This window comes from Scomber japonicus, chromosome 1 (assembly GCF_027409825.1).
Source record: "Scomber japonicus isolate fScoJap1 chromosome 1, fScoJap1.pri, whole genome shotgun sequence".
NCBI classification, from domain to species: Eukaryota; Metazoa; Chordata; class Actinopteri; order Scombriformes; family Scombridae; genus Scomber; species Scomber japonicus.
In genome coordinates this window covers 31184526-31200320 of record NC_070578.1, presented here as the reverse complement: position 1 = coordinate 31200320, position 15795 = coordinate 31184526, and the positions used below count along the sequence as shown (strand labels likewise).

The window sequence follows — 15795 nt, the reverse complement described above, 5'->3', positions numbered from 1 at the left end:
GTTCTTTCTGCTCATTAATGCACTCTTTCCTGGCAAATACGCTTAAATTATTTATGTCAGTAACATCACATAAGTAAACCTGCACCCTGTCTTTCATTTTCACCACAGCAAAGCTCCATACTACTGCAGAAAACAGTACGGTAAGCTTTACAACATGAATTCAAAATGCGACACCCCAGTTACACCCCTGTCTTCATTTGACCATCTGAAGAGCTTTTTGCCTCACTTAAATTAGAAAGCTGATTAAAACAGTAAAAAGAAAACCCTTTATCCCTTCATTAATCATCAGCTTATCCTATACAGTAATATACACATGGAAAACCTAAAATGTAGTGAGCAACAGTCAAACAGTACTCTATTCATCAGTAGTGTAACATGTTGTGTTAGAGTACAACCTTCACTTCTCACTTCGGTACAATCATCAAGCTGCATCTCATTTTACAGGGTGACTAGTCTGATTGCCTGAGAAGACAAAAACAATGAAACAATCAGAATTTAGTAGCATCAAGAGGTTTGTTAAAGAGTTAAAGACTGGTTACCCTGTAAAGCTTTCTATGCTGCTGTAGTGACACAAATACGTAGACATACATTATAGGGATCCATCACTCACTGACAGAAAAACATTCTCACGTCAAGTATGCTTTTTATATATCCTGAACTCTATGCACAGTGCTTATCTTTGAGACCCGAGACTGTTATCTCTACTGTACACTAACAGGGAGATGGAAAGTCCTAATACTTTAACAGTGACAGAATTCAAATAAATGCACTTTTACTTGGCCATATCTCTTTTTTTTAGTAGTGCACCTCAGATACTTTCACATTTATATCCTTAGTTTGTCTAATATTAAATTAATTCCGGGGGTTATTTTAGGATGAAGTGTTGCACATTTCTTTCTTTTATCATAGCCACTGCTTCAGTTTCCCATAATCTTTTGATAGTCTGATCTTTAAACATGCTGTATATTGATGAGGGTAATGGGGAGTGCAAATACAGCTGAGACATGTGCAAGTTGTTACATGTTTTGCTTTATAAGATTAGATATTATATAGAAGATATTTGAGACACCTCAAATAGGCTGATCTGTTGAACATATGCCACAAAGATGTGGACACAAGATGCTGCTTGGTTATAAGTTACTTGTTTTTAGGCGCTTTTCAATAAATAATCACATCCCCATCCACCCTAAAACAGAAAAGAGATTTTGGACTAGTCTGGAACTCTGGTCAGAGAAAAGACTAGTCTGAGTCACCAAGGATGAAGGGGAGGGCTTAATTTCCCTGGTTCCTGCCAAAGGCTCCCTGAGCAGCAGAGGTGGCAGCGCTGGTTGCAGCAGTTTGGACCGTTCGGTTGGTCAGGACTCCGTGGGAAAACTCCTGCTGGGCTTTAGTGAAGCTGGCACCCGTCCTTCTGTACTTTGAGTGGACCTTTGTGAATGGGGAAGAGGGACACAGGTTAGATCAGTGACAGGTTTATAAATCGAAAGAAATGTCGAGTCACAACTGTAAGTGCAAAATGTGTCAGCTCTCACTTGGAATTGGCACATTAGAGGGATTTGCAAGTGCGGAAAGCCACAGCAAATTGTCGAAATTGTGCTAAATGGCTTCTGAATAGGCAAGTCATGTCTGTTGCACATTTGGTCACATTATGTGTTTGTTAATGCCACAGCTTTCAATCAAATTGTGTGGAAGGTTATACCATGGGTAAAGAAAAATTTGCTATTAATGCAACACGCTTTTGCTGTTTTGCTTTCTCTGGCGAGCTTGTATTGGCAGATCTGGATCCACATGCAAACCAAAAAAGTCACATTTTCTATTATTTAAAGAAACCTTAGTGGAGACATACAGTATGCTTTCTGCAGTTTTTTGGTCGGTATGGAGAGGCAATAGTGCCACAAGTTCTTCAGATTCCGAAAAGAGCACAGGTTCGCTGGTTGAATGAAATAAAGGCTTCACACATTGCCCATAGTGAACTCACAATTGCCCAAAAAAAAATCACAGAAAGCATATAGCGTAATAATTGATTTTTTTGTGTCTCCATTTCCTTTTCTCTTTCACTACCCTTGTGGTGTGCTATGTTGTGGTTGACTTGTCCAAATAAATAGTTTGGAGGCTCAGCTTGATGAGATTTGTTGGAAGTTTTTGCACCTTTATAAACCATCAACAGTTTCTCAATTCACATATTCCCTCTGCTGTCTAAGTTGCCCTTTCATTACAGCTATACCACTATATTTAGTTTTTCTGATTATGTTTTTCTCTGATCTGCTCACACACCCTCGCTGAGTAGGAAACAAAATGAGCAAGATGAAGCCACAGTGAGAATACCCATATTTATACAAAGTATTTATATGACGTGCCATGTTTGACTTTCTATTTTAGGCAAGTGCAATTAATTACAAGGCACTGTCATCTTGTGTAGACTGCAATTCACAAATGGGCGCGTTATATAACCTACTCAGAAACACATAGCATATTAATCTCTACTGGTTAATATTTAAATGGTAGCCACGTTATCTGCAAAGTACACATATGCATCATAGCCCAGTATTCTCTGTTGTGAAGTGAAATTGTTATATTAACATACCATTTTCAGTAGGATAATGGCCAGGACAGAGTTTACAGTGAAAAAACCGGCCACCACCATCATAACCACGGCAACAGCCAAGTTTGAGCCAATCACGCTGATGGACACAATCCATCCACTGTAAACAAAAGAGGCACACAAACACAAATGACCATGTGTCATATTACATTTTCTCTTCAGTGAGTGAGTCCTGTACAGTATACAACAGCATTCAGTTGTTATTAAAGAAAAATACTGTAAATTATTGAATCAAAAAGAAATATACCAACATCATATCTTGCCCCAGTGACCAATGGAAAAGCATGAAGTTTGAAAAACTGAATGATGGAAAACTGAAAATTCTAATATATTACATGAAATAGAAAAGAAACGGAAAAGGAAAAGTTCCACACACTTACAAAGCAGCACCCCTGACAAGTTAGGGCAGCAGGAATCTGTCAAAGAGACGCAAGAGAGGAGATACAGGCCGGAATACACACAGAAAGACACAAGAGGTGTGAATGAAGAAACACATGGACCCGTGCACACCCACATTTACTACCCAAAGCTGAATGTTTCATTCTTACTAATGAATCTAGATACCAATGTAAGCGATGAAAAATTGTCTCATGCATTAACCCCACACGCTCAGGCTTTCATTCAACATGCAGATGATGATTCAGTTAAAAAGATTCCCACTGACCTGTTTCCCCAACTGGGGATCCCCACAGTCTGGATGATGTACACGGCCACTTGGAAGAAAAAGACGAAAAAGAAGAAAAAGAAGCTGAAGGAGCTGTCAGACCTAGGGAAGAAAATAGACACACAAAGGACTTGTTATTATTGTTATCTAGTATTTATGAGGTCTATTCGATTACATAAGTCAAAAAATGTGACAATTCAATGCATAATGCAGTGAAAGTTCCTTCCAGACCAAAGAAACAAAACAACAGTCTTTAAAATCTGAACATTATTTTGCTCATATTACTCCAAATGTACAAAGTATTATTTGAGTGAAGGTGTAAATACTATTTCAGATGCTGCTCTTCTCCGACAGGGATATAAGTCTAGGGACAACACTTATTAACGTATTGACTTAAAAAGTGCTTAACTATTTCCAAGCAATTTAATGCAAATCTTAGAATATTTACTAGCACAAGGCTAATTAAAACAGTGTACTGTACCTGAAGGCCTTGTAAACAGGCCTGTACCAGCAGATAAAGGACACAGGGGTGAAGAGGATGAACCAGAGGATGGACAGACCAAAGTCTACACCGCGAGCAGGCTCTACAGTGAAGTACGCCAGGCAGGCCAACACGTTGAGGAACAGAGTGGCACTGTGGACTGGAGACATAGAGACAACTGATGAGCGGGACTAACACTGGTGGAGTGGGAGGTGTCGTTAAAGACGTCAAACACAATGCTCTTTGTTTTTGAAAAATATTTTTCTGATACATCATTTTCATCTTCTCTCGGTCTCGTTTTGTAGGCATTACTAGAACTGAGTGATGCTTCGATCAAATAATTAATTAAAGGTGACAGACATTATTGATGTGTAGTATGTGTGATCGGTGTAAGGGTTTGCCAGTATGAGTGGAGTGGGCTGACCTCTGCTGGAAGTGTGGAACTGGAGTGTATCAATATCTGCAAAATCCTATCCTCAAATGTTCAAAATGTTCAACATCTTCTAATAAAAATTCAACAACAGTGTGTTCAGGATTCGTGTAAGTTTAATATTAAATGTGTAAAATCATTGTCTAAACTGTCAGGGTTTTTCAGATGGTCTACTAATGAATATTAACCAATCAGAAATAGAAATATATTGTGCATCATCATTATTTTGGAGTCATGACGTGAAAAAGCAGACATAATAATGCAATGTGCAGTAATACTGATCCATCTTCAGCTCAAAAGCAATAACAAAGCAGGAAGTGTTAATATATACATCTGTAATTACCTAATAATTTGATCCAGAGTTTTAAAAAGGAGATCAGCTCATTTACATACAAAACCATCAAATATCAACTACATTATCCGAAAGATAAATGATTGTCTTATTCACAAAAAACCCAGTTTGTTGTGTAAGAAGGTCAGTATTAAGGAAATGCTGCATGCAGCAGTACTTACACATCCAGAGGTAGTACATTCTCTTGCAGATCCTGCGGTATTCCTCTGGGATATCCTGCTCAAAGTCCTGATAGAAGCACGGCTTCACAGGGAAGATCTTAGGAAGAGGTGGCCAGTTGTTCTCTTTGGCTGACAGACAAAGATTTTCCGACTCAATAAACTTTTTAAATTTTGTATCAATTATTTTTGTTCAGATAAACAACATGAATCTACACGCAGTCACAAATTGTAGCTACTTACTGCCCGAATTCGATGCCGAGCCTGCAGCCTGGTTCCGAAGCTCTTGCTCCTTCCTCTCCAGCTCTGCTGCTTTCTTCTCCAGCTCCTCCTGCTGTTTGATCAAGTTAGCCTGACCAGCAGTTGCAGCTGCCTGGTGGGTGATAGAAGAGCTGCACTTTAAACACTGTCAAATAATGTCAATGGATCCCTGTGACCCCCTGCAACATTTTTCCTCCCTGTAGATGAGAAATTCATGAACTACACACAAGGGTGCATCTAGCCCACACCTAATTCAGCTGTGCTAGACTTCACCTCCACCTTCAAAGATCAACATTTACTGAGATTTTCTAATTCTGATCTACTGACTAGTTACCCTCAGTTCCAACTTGATTAGATGTTAAATACTGACTCAAGTAGGGCTGCAACTAATGTCTATTTTAATTGTCAGTTTATCTTCTGAGTAATTAATAGACTGTTTAGCCTTTAATGTCAGAAAGTGGTGTACATTGAATAAATACATTTAAAAAAACAACAAATTATCAATAATGAAAAGTATTTACATTTTCTGTCTCTTGACTTATCAGTGAATCATGAATTTGTGTCAGCTCTAACCTGAAGCTAACTGTAAGTAAAAACACTATTGTCATCATTCCTCCTGTTCATACGTAACGTGGCCATTCAAATCCTTGCTAAATCCACTTGCTAAGACTAACTCAGGCTGCTGAAGCCTCATATAATAATAATAATAATGGCTGTGTGGGTGGGTGGACACACTGTGGATTTTGACTCCATCACTTACACTGAAAGCACATTTGAAGGGAATCTTTTAATAGCCAGTATGAACAGGAGGAATAATTACAGTGTGATTAGTGTTCATATGGACACCTGACTGTTGTTAAGTCACACTTAAAACAATGTTAATCTATCCTTTTAAGTTTAACTTCACAACCTCTGGTTATCTGTGTGTGTGAGTGTGAGAGTGAGTGTGTGTGTGTATCTGTGTTAATCCAACTCACTCGTGCACTCTGCTCCGAAGACGTTTGGAGTATGGCGGGTTGAGATGAGGCAGCAGAGATGGGGATGGTCGTGTCAGAGTTGTTTCCCTGTGAAAGAAATTGAAAGGAATACAGCTTTTTTAAAAATCATCAAATGACCTTTCACTGATGGAACATCTATACATTACATTAATAAACATGTGACAAAACCAAAAGAAGCATACTGCACCATTTCGGTTGAAGAGAATGGGTTGAACTCCCCCATGCTTTCAGTGGCTCCGCTGGTGACTTGTGTGACTGAGGCATCCTAATAAAAAGAGATGTTGATATTTACATGTATTGCTGATATGCTTCAACCACTTGGAAGTCTTTATTTAGAGGTAGGTGTGGAGTAGGCAGTGGCCCAGAGAGTCCCAACCAGTCCAGGAAGAAAACTTGAATGCTGAATTGCCTAACACTACATTAACTATTAATAGACTCTTGGCCCGGGAGCACTTTTTTTGACTTGGTTAAACTACAATTTTAAAGTTTAAACAAACACAACTGATCTGTCATTGTGTAAATATGTCAACAACAAACAAAAAAGACATACATGCATGTCACCAAACACAAGCTGAAGACTACAAATAACTATTTCCCCTTAAGGATCATGGTTTACAAAAATCAATCTTCTGTTTTTTTTCAATGGCGTGCTGAGGAGGAGTCACAGTTGGTGGCGGAGTATCAGCAGGCACCTGTTCGTGGGTCTGCTTACCTGCGCAGGTGAGTTAAAAGCTCCCACACACCTTCAACACCTTCTTTGTATGATTATTTTTTAAGAAATGGCCTATAATTGTACTACAATGACTTATACTTTATAATAGTTTCAATTCTTAGCCAGGAAATGCTCAGGCCAAACCCAGCAACCAACCAAACAGGTTTTGGTTGCAGCATATTCTCTTACAGCCTTAAAGACGACAAAGCTTTTTAAAAAAATACTAGCTTCATACACAGAATAAAACTAAACAAACACGACAGTCCCACCTGAAAGGGGTTTACGTCCACTGGATCAACGAAGGGGTTGCTGTCAAATCCCGACATCGTAGAGGAAAATGTTGTTCTGGAATAAACAAATCAACAGCTCCGGTCTCCTCTCTGCACTGCTGCTGCTGCTGAGCCTGACGGTACCCGGCATCTGCGCATGCGTCAGTCGATAGGTGAACAGCGTCACCGGAGATTGTCGCGAGTCAAAATCTAATCAATTAATCAAAACTTCAAATAAGATTTGTATTGAAGGAAAATACATTATTTCCGGTTTTGTATTTCAAAGTAACAATATTAGTAACATTGTTTAACCTTTTTATTTTGTTAGGAAAATGTCATATCCACAAGGCCAAAACATCAAAAACAACCCCATCATTTATTTTAAATTGAAATAAAATATTATTTTGAGTCTCTAAAATGTGTAACTAATAAGAAAAGTATATCTGTCATTGAATTCTATTCAAAGTGTTTTAATTGAAGATATTTGTCACTTATACCATTTTTTATTCATTTACTATTCTTTATTTATAGCCTATTATATTATATTGAAAACGTTTTATTTTTCAATTTACACTTCCTTGATATTTAATATTTTATTGTTGTTGTTTATTCTATGTTTGTTCTGTTGTGAGAAAGAATAAAGAATTTTGGGGAAAAAATAAAATAAATAAATTATGCAATGCAATTACAACAGCTTTGCTATTAATTCTACATTCATGAAGCTTATACATTGTCAGGAAGGTGATAATTCTGCTTTATGTTTATTATTGAGGTCGTAGTGGGTGATGGTGGTGTATTAGGGTGCATTATATTGACTGGTGATCCTAATATTTTGTCTACTCCATTAACATACATGAGGGGGGCAAAGTATTAGGAACACCCCAGTATAATGCACCCCAGTACATCCTTATCACACACAATGACCTCAATAATAAACATAAAGTATAATTATCCCTTTTTGGACAGTGTTAACAAAAACTGAAAATGTAGAAACTTAAAAAAAAAAGTAGAATTTAAAGCAGAGCTGTAGTATTTGATTGATTTAGATTGCACAGGTGTATCTAATTAAGGCCAGCGACTGTATATGTTCAGGCTGCAAATATACAATTAAAACATGGTAAATAAAGATAATAACAATAGGCCTACATATGGCTAGGCTACGTTAAATTGCTGACTGATAGATTTATATAATATAGCTGTATACAATCTATGCTTCATCCTAATAACAGGGTGTAGGAATTGTTAAAATTACAGATAAACACAAATGGAAACAGACACCTGGGACCTGTATTCTGCTACCAAAGCAAAGAGTGGTAAAGTAGTTAATGACTGATGTCTATCTGACTCAAATGTTGCATTATAATCACGAGAGCTAATAAACAGTGTGTGAATTAATTTTCTAATAAATTACAGTCTGGTTTTTATTTCCAGCTATCACTCCAGGGATAAAATAAACTTTACACAATTCACATGCAGGTACAATTATCATCATGTGTTTTATGTCATAAGGATCTCTGTTTTTAGGATTTTTGTCCATGTCAAGCACGCCGTAGTTCGTTTCCTAGGATGGCGAAGTCATGACCCGCCCTACTCTACATCTGATTGGCTTACCCTGACATTCTTACCCCAACTTTAACCAATCTCGATCTTCATTCCTGAACCTAACCAAGGCAACGAGTGCTAGCCAATCAGAAACAGAGTAGGCTGGGTTATAACTTCGCTTTCCTAGGAAAAAAAGAGCGCTCTGGGGAAGTATGTTACTGGATCCCAAAATGTGTTTTAAGCCAAATGATTGTAAAATAAAGTAGATTATATGCATTTGAGAACAATTTATTCTCTTCCTCAACATTGTAGTGGGTCACATTTCCCTCTCTATTGGATATTCATGATCAATTATTGATCATGGATCATTATAACTGGCCTCTAGTAATGTCAATTTTTTTCAGGTGACACATTTCATATACAACACTTCATTGACTGTGCTATTGCAAAATTCACAAAACTAGTAAAAACTAGAAACACTGTCTAAAGCTCCGTCAACCAGTCAAGTTTCAGTTTGCATCCATGTCGACCCAGACTCATATTTGTAGTGAAGACTTTAAATTAATTTAATATAACACATTAAGTATATTTTCTGGCTAAATGGAAGTTATCACTCTACTGACATGTATGATTCTAATCATAATTTCCAGTAAGAAACATGCTGTCTTCACTTAGAGACTATTTGGATATAAAATGGCATCACTTCATCATTTTATCCTATTACACGTGTGAAACTTAGTTATAATTAGCATATGAATTCTTGAGTTATGGCCAAAAACTTGTCTTGTTTTGTATGGTCACAGTGACGTTAACCTTTGACCACCAAATTCTAATCAGTTCATACTTGAGTCCAAGTGGAAACATCTGTGCCAAATTTGAAGAAATTCCCTCAAGGCATTCCTGAGATATTGCGTTCACGAGAATGGGACGGCCATGGCTGTGGGTGGCACAGAGGCATAAAAATCTCTGTACAAACTGCAGAAATATGCAAGAGGTTTTTTGGAGAAAAGTGCAACTTGAAACAATAAAAAAAACTCCTGCACACTGGCTCACCTACTGCTGGAGTGTTTCATTAGGTGTTGTGAACTAATAAATAGTCCAGCAGTGTATGCAGTTTTTTCTTGTTTCAATATTCACAAACTAGAAAGTGTCAACTACTTTGACATAAATAACCGATAACATGGAAGAACATACTCAAATAACACATGTAAACATTTATCAATAATAAAGACAGAAGACATGATGGTTTTATGGTCTTGTTGGTTGCTATTGAGCAAACACTTCAAAGACAGGAGGTGGAGAAGGATTTGGGAGTGGGGGGCAACAATAGATTTTAAGAATAGAATGGCATTTTTGTTCACTATACTGTACATATGAACTGTACTGTACATTACAAGTGTTGTATGGCTGTTAAGCAGTGAATGCAGGGATTTTATACACATCCGACATTCTTTACAGAGCTGGGATCCCCTTGGCTGGAATACACACCAGCTAACTTGGTCCCTTTGATGGCGGTATTTCCCTTGGAGAGGGAAAAAGCAGCACAAAACTTAAAAACACATGGAGTGGTTTTTCTCTTTCTCACACATACGTACAGTCACTCATGAGCGCTTGGCACATGTACACACACATAAATCATCCACTGCCCAAATCCGTACATCTCTGTCCAAGATACTCAAAAAAAAAAGAAAAAAAAAAAAGATAAATATTTGACTTCAACTACCCAGCAGAGGCTGGTGTTCCGGCTTTGTACAGTATTTATACCTGTATATTATATGCTATAAAGAATTTCTGTGACATTAAAATTTATTAAATAAATGTAAGGGAAAAATACATTTGTAATAACAGAGCAACCACTGTTTACACTGATTGTTATGAACTGTAAACTCATTAAGCAGCTAATAATTGTGAGCTATAAGTTCACTGCAACATCAGCGACTCCTGACGTTGTCTGGTTTTCTTCTTATTTACTGTGGTACACTGCTTCAGCTTTCCAGCTCCTTAACATTCCCTGATGCTGAGTGGTCATTCGCGTATTCCAACATTCCCTTTACTCTGTCCTCCTGCTCGCTGCGTCTCCTCTTGGCGCTGAGAAAAGAGCTGCCAAGGCACTGTGAGAGCTCGGGTGACAGTTTAGTCCACAGAAGAGGAGCCCTTCCACTCATTCATGTCCCTCTGCCAAAACATCTTCCCCCTCTGGAGGTGGAAACACTGTACACGGCACTTGGGGACAATTCTCTGCAGATTTCAACAAAGAAAGGCTAAGCAAGAGTGCTTTGAGGAGTGGCCATCGTGTCACCTCCCATTCAGAACATGCCTGCCAGGGAGTTGAATAGGGAGTGCTTTGGTGTCCCAGTATCCTTCATACCATGAATTCATTACTGCCGTACAATACCAGCTGTTGCGGTATGTCTGGTGGGTCCCTGCTGTGTCCACTGCTGTCTCTGGTGTGCCTCAGGGTTGAATGCTTGGCCCCTTTAAGTTTCTGTTTGCCTTTCTCTGGATTGAAGGTGCCTCGGCTGGTAAACTGGGGCCTTTCGTCATAAGCGCCTTCTGGTTCTGCTGTCGGGCTACTGTCTATGCTGTCACAGCGAGAGGCATGAGAGGCATTCACGGCCTGAGTCTGGGCCGGTCCTGAGCCTAAGGAGGGAGATTTAGAGTGAAAACGAAAGCGCCGGGTGGTGGCAGAGGAGGAGGAGGACGAAGCGTTAAAGTGTGATGAGGAGGAGTAAGAGGAAACAGTGGAGCAGGAGTCCACAGAGTCCAGGGAGTCAGGCTGCCGTCTGAGAGTGCGGCGTCGGGGGCTCTTCCCGTCAGATCTCCGAGGCCAGGGGGAAGTCAATACTGGACCTCTTTCTGAATGGGTAAGCAAAGACATCATTTAAATTTTAATATCTTTTTTCCATTCTTTTTTTAGTTTTTCTGACCAGAAATATAACTACACATAGGGCCCTAGTGGAAAACTAGATGAGCACATTATGTTTGTCTACATGTTGTGACATACCACAGAAGTCAGATATGGTTCCCTCAGAGTCCACATTGAGGTTTTCAGAGCTGTCAGCTGTACCGATAGAGGCCTCCGACTCCAGAGTCTCATCATCTGATGCTCGTGGCTCCAGAGTCAGCATCTCGAAAGTCAACTCCTCTCTGCACAAGCAAACATTAACCAGATCAGTGATAATACAAACAACTCTGTAAAGACATTTTTGTAAATTCAGTGCACTTTTATAAGTGTAGTGACTATGTTTACTTCTCTTTCTGCAGGCTTTCAATTTGCTCTGTCAACACTCTCTCTTCCTGCTGCATGGCTGCTTGCTGATGCTCTGAGATTTCAGAAAACGAGTCTGCTGCCTCTTCGCCCTCACTCTCTTCTATCACAGCGTCCGTCACAGGGGGAAGCCGGGGACTGACTGGAGGCGAGGGTGTGTGGTAGCTCAGTCGCTGTACGTGGCCCTTCCCCTGTGCAAACATATCAAGGGCAGATGTCGTCTAATCACTAATGTGAAAAACATGTTTGTGGTGCATAAAAAGTAGCACTAAATGAAAACAGTGATGGTGCTGTATACATTTGAACACTTTGAGCAAGCAGCTGAACCACATAAAATGACCAGCCAAGCTTAAAAACACTAGACTAAATGACTCATCAGCACAACTGCACACAAACTTTACCTTTTTGGCTGCATATGGCTGCATAGCAGGAAAGTGAGAAGCGAAAAGAGAAGTATTCAGTAATGCCTGGTTCTTGAAGGTCATATGAGTTTTAATACTACAGTCTGTCAATTCTAGCAACTGGTTTGCTGCATCAATATGGTTTCTTCTAGCTGAGTAACTAATAAACTAGTAACAACATCATACTTGGTAGATATTTGCCTGGGAAAATATACAGTGAGAGTTAATGACAAAGTTATTTATGATTTATCAAAAGCAAGAAATAACAAATTCAAATTGCATCATTCAATTTCCATTTCAGGCACTACTTTCTAAAAAGCTTAATATTTCTAAAGCTTTAAAAGACTAATTTATGGATGTATGATCCATACTCTACACAGCATAATATAACTAACTAGAATTGCAATTGCAAGTGCAGTTGCAATTGTATGATGCATAATATCACTAACTTTTATCCACAAGACACGGCTACAGGATAGAGCCTGACAAGGTAGAGACATGGATGGGGAGAAAACAAAAAATAGACGCAAAAATGAAGTGGTGTTATGACTCATGCTTTGTGGATGAGAAAAGGAAGACATTCATATTTGAAGAGACAAAGACTGTGCAGTGATCGGTGCCACAACAACATCACCACTGGATGATGGTTTACGTAATCCATGGTGTGTGTATACATACCATAGTGCGCACTATGCTCATAAATCTAACCGCTATTAGTACAGGTTTCTGGGTAAAGGAAAGGACAGGTTAGGGAGGAGTATCTGGAGAGGAGAAGAACAGCTTACAGAGGAGTGGCACAGTACTGAAGGAGTTTTTGGGATAGCCAAGTCAAGCCAACGAATACTTAGGTGTGAATAATCTGGTTTGATAACAGTGTGGTTAGTCATGTTATTTGATTTTACCATTGACCGTCGGATGAGGGTCAGTCTGCATTTGGCCTTATTCTCAGCAAACTCCAGGGTATTGATGTCCTTTAGTCGTACTTTGTACTTATTCATCTGTTCACAAATGATAAGTTCTACACACCTGTGGAGAAGCAGCAAGAGATAAAAACACTTCAGAAGGACTGGAAATATTTGATAATAACATATTTGATAACACAATGCAAAAAAAGAGAGTTAATATGATGTTACCCCCCCATAAAACCCCATATCTAAACAGTATTTGCACACTTTATGGCCTGTATTGGACAAAGGCACAGAATTTCTTGATTGAGATTACAGTGAGTTTTTTCTTACGCTGTTGTTTTGCTGATGTCCTGGACGCTCTGCAGAGGATCGATACTGTCAGGACAGCGCAGGATACAGGGGGCAAACACTATAGCCAAGGCATTAGCTGACATACGGTTTGTGTCCTCTTGCAAGGCAATCCTGAAAGCATGATTTCAGTATTAGTATAGCTGTAGCTTAGCCTACCAGAGAGGATTTAAAGTTTGTACATTTCACGGGAGTGGATTTTTCATTACCTGACAAGATGAAATATGAGCCGCTCCAGCGTGTTTAGGTGAGTTCTGCTTAACTGGTCAATAACTGAATACACACCTCTGATCATTTCCTTTTTATCCTGCAAACCTGGAGAAGCATTCCCACAAGATAAATCACCATTTATTGTTATTAGTATCACAAATACATATAGTATACTATTCACAATGTGTTATTGTATAGTGTGGACCTAATCTCCAGTGTGAGGCTAATGAAGCAGTTAACACGATGAGCTCTTACCCATGGCACGTATAAACTCCTCATACAGCTCAAATGTCATCAGAGGATTAGGCAGGTCTCTTAGCCACTGCTTGAAAACACTGGCAATGACATGGATGTTGTAGTCATCCAGATTCATGCTGTCCACATCTGTATGGACACCAGGAGAGTACAGAAAGACCAAAACAACACTTAGTATTCACTTTTAATTCTTTCCCACCCATGTTTCTCAGTTGTAATACCCAGCTGGAATTTCTCCCCTATTAACCATGGTTTAGAGCAACTTTTTCACAAGATTACCTGTGTCAAGTCCCTGCTTGAGCTCTTTGATTTTATTGGTGGAGCCAGATTTCCGGTAGATTCCCTCAGTGTAGAGGCCATGCATCTCAATGTAGTTGATAAGCTTCTCCACAAACAGGGGCACCGTCCTCTCGTCGCTTGTCAGACGAGAAACTTCCACTCCGAATTGTCTGGAGGAAAGCTCTGGGTCGAACTGTTCACAGACACAAACGTAATAAACTCATCAACTCTTGGACGTGTTGGGCATTTACACACACATGCATGTACACAGAAAGAGACACCAGTATTTTAAAATGCATTAAAACGTTGCTATGCTCAAAACAAATATATTCTCAGCTCACTAAGTTTTTACAGCCAGCATATTAGGTGGAAGAAATAAGACTAGCTACTGTATATAAACCCACAGTAACACAATGAATGTCATGGGACTTTATTGTGCGTGTGCACAATATGGCCGACTCACCTTCTTACTGCATTTAGTGGTCATCTTCTGGCAACATTTTCTGTGGCAGGCGTACCGGCACACTGGATAAACACAGCCAGAGAAATCAAACAGGTCATTCCCATTATCCACAGAAAGGCAGTGCCTCCTCATTATTCAGCAAAAGATCAGACAAAGGAAAAATGTTATCGCTTCAGACACAAAAGTAGCATTGGCTGGCAAGTAGAAAACATCCTGTGCGAAGAAAGGACAAACTGTGTGGAGAAATCTCTGGAGAGACGGAGCCGCAGACCCCATGAGTCCAGTTGAAAACAATCTGATTAGGGCTGAGGAGGGAAAGAGGGCGGGGCGTGCTCTTAGAGGCCAGACTGAACACAGCTCAGCCTCAGACACAGAGAGTGTGTGTGTGTGTGTGCATATGTACTAGTTCATGAAAATGGCTTTGTGAAGAGGAGAGGTGGTTGTGTGTGTGTGGTAAAAAAGATTTGGCCTGAATACAACTAATATTCTGGTGCTTGTTACATCCCACCACTGCTGTTGATGTTTGTGTGTTTGTGTGTATTAGACAGTGTGTATTAATTATTTGGATTTGCTAACAAAAAATGACTTATTTGGAAATTATACCACTAAAAAATTAGTACATTTGAGCTTTATTTTTAATATGTTCATGTTATGTCAATACATTATATTAATATATTTTAGAAACTGGAACGAGCAAATATTGGGATTTTGTTCTTGATAAGTGACTACAACAACAACTTGATTGACTCTATCTTTTAGCATTAATATATTTTAATAAGAGAAAATAGCACCTCCAAGGCCTCCATCGCTTTTGAAACAGAAGTTAAAAAGGCTCATAACTTTCTCAATTTTCTCAGATCTATGTATTTCAGTGATGTTCAAGGTCTGCTGCAACCCTGCTGTGATATTTTGCATGCACACTTACATTTGCACACACAGGCACGGTCCATCATCCAGATGAGCGATGAGCAGTATTCACAGTACGTAGGTATGCTGTACTGGGTGGACTTGAAGATGTGGCCATTATGCTCCTCCACCTGTAGAGAGCAGTAGAGCACAGGTTCATTTGAAGTTCATTTCCATTTTTCCATTCACATTTATATGTATATTTTATTGCCAATTCGAGTAGAGCCACTGGTGTATTTATATTTTATGATACTAAAAACTAAATTAAGGTGGAGAGGATAGGCTGTT

The 15795-nt window shown here is 39.2% G+C and overlaps 2 protein-coding genes across 2 annotated transcripts in view; both read right to left on the bottom strand.

Moving 5' to 3' along the window:
• Positions 1-271: 271 nt before the first annotated feature.
• scamp2l (secretory carrier membrane protein 2, like) lies at positions 272-6984 on the bottom strand. The gene is made up of 10 exons (XM_053321983.1): positions 6928-6984; positions 6134-6211; positions 5926-6012; positions 4931-5060; positions 4691-4819; positions 3748-3907; positions 3267-3368; positions 2585-2702; positions 1254-1428; positions 272-462 (listed from the first exon to the last, which is right to left on the bottom strand). Exons 1-9 carry the CDS (start codon positions 6982-6984, stop codon positions 1273-1275), a joined length of 1017 nt encoding a protein of 338 aa, XP_053177958.1. The 3' UTR covers positions 272-462; positions 1254-1272.
• Positions 6985-9718: 2734 nt separating this feature from the next.
• myo9aa (myosin IXAa) overlaps positions 9719-15795 on the bottom strand; it is a 93073-nt gene continuing 86996 nt past the window's right edge. Inside the window, exons 36-45 of the mRNA XM_053319181.1 lie at positions 15527-15638; positions 14602-14663; positions 14139-14331; positions 13860-13988; positions 13604-13709; positions 13377-13508; positions 13041-13164; positions 11720-11928; positions 11474-11616; positions 9719-11325 (exon numbers count right to left, since the gene is read on the bottom strand). Coding sequence (XP_053175156.1) covers positions 10832-11325; positions 11474-11616; positions 11720-11928; positions 13041-13164; positions 13377-13508; positions 13604-13709; positions 13860-13988; positions 14139-14331; positions 14602-14663; positions 15527-15638 — 1704 coding nt within the window. The 3' untranslated portion in view covers positions 9719-10831. The remainder of the gene's footprint in view (positions 11326-11473; positions 11617-11719; positions 11929-13040; positions 13165-13376; positions 13509-13603; positions 13710-13859; positions 13989-14138; positions 14332-14601; positions 14664-15526; positions 15639-15795) is intronic.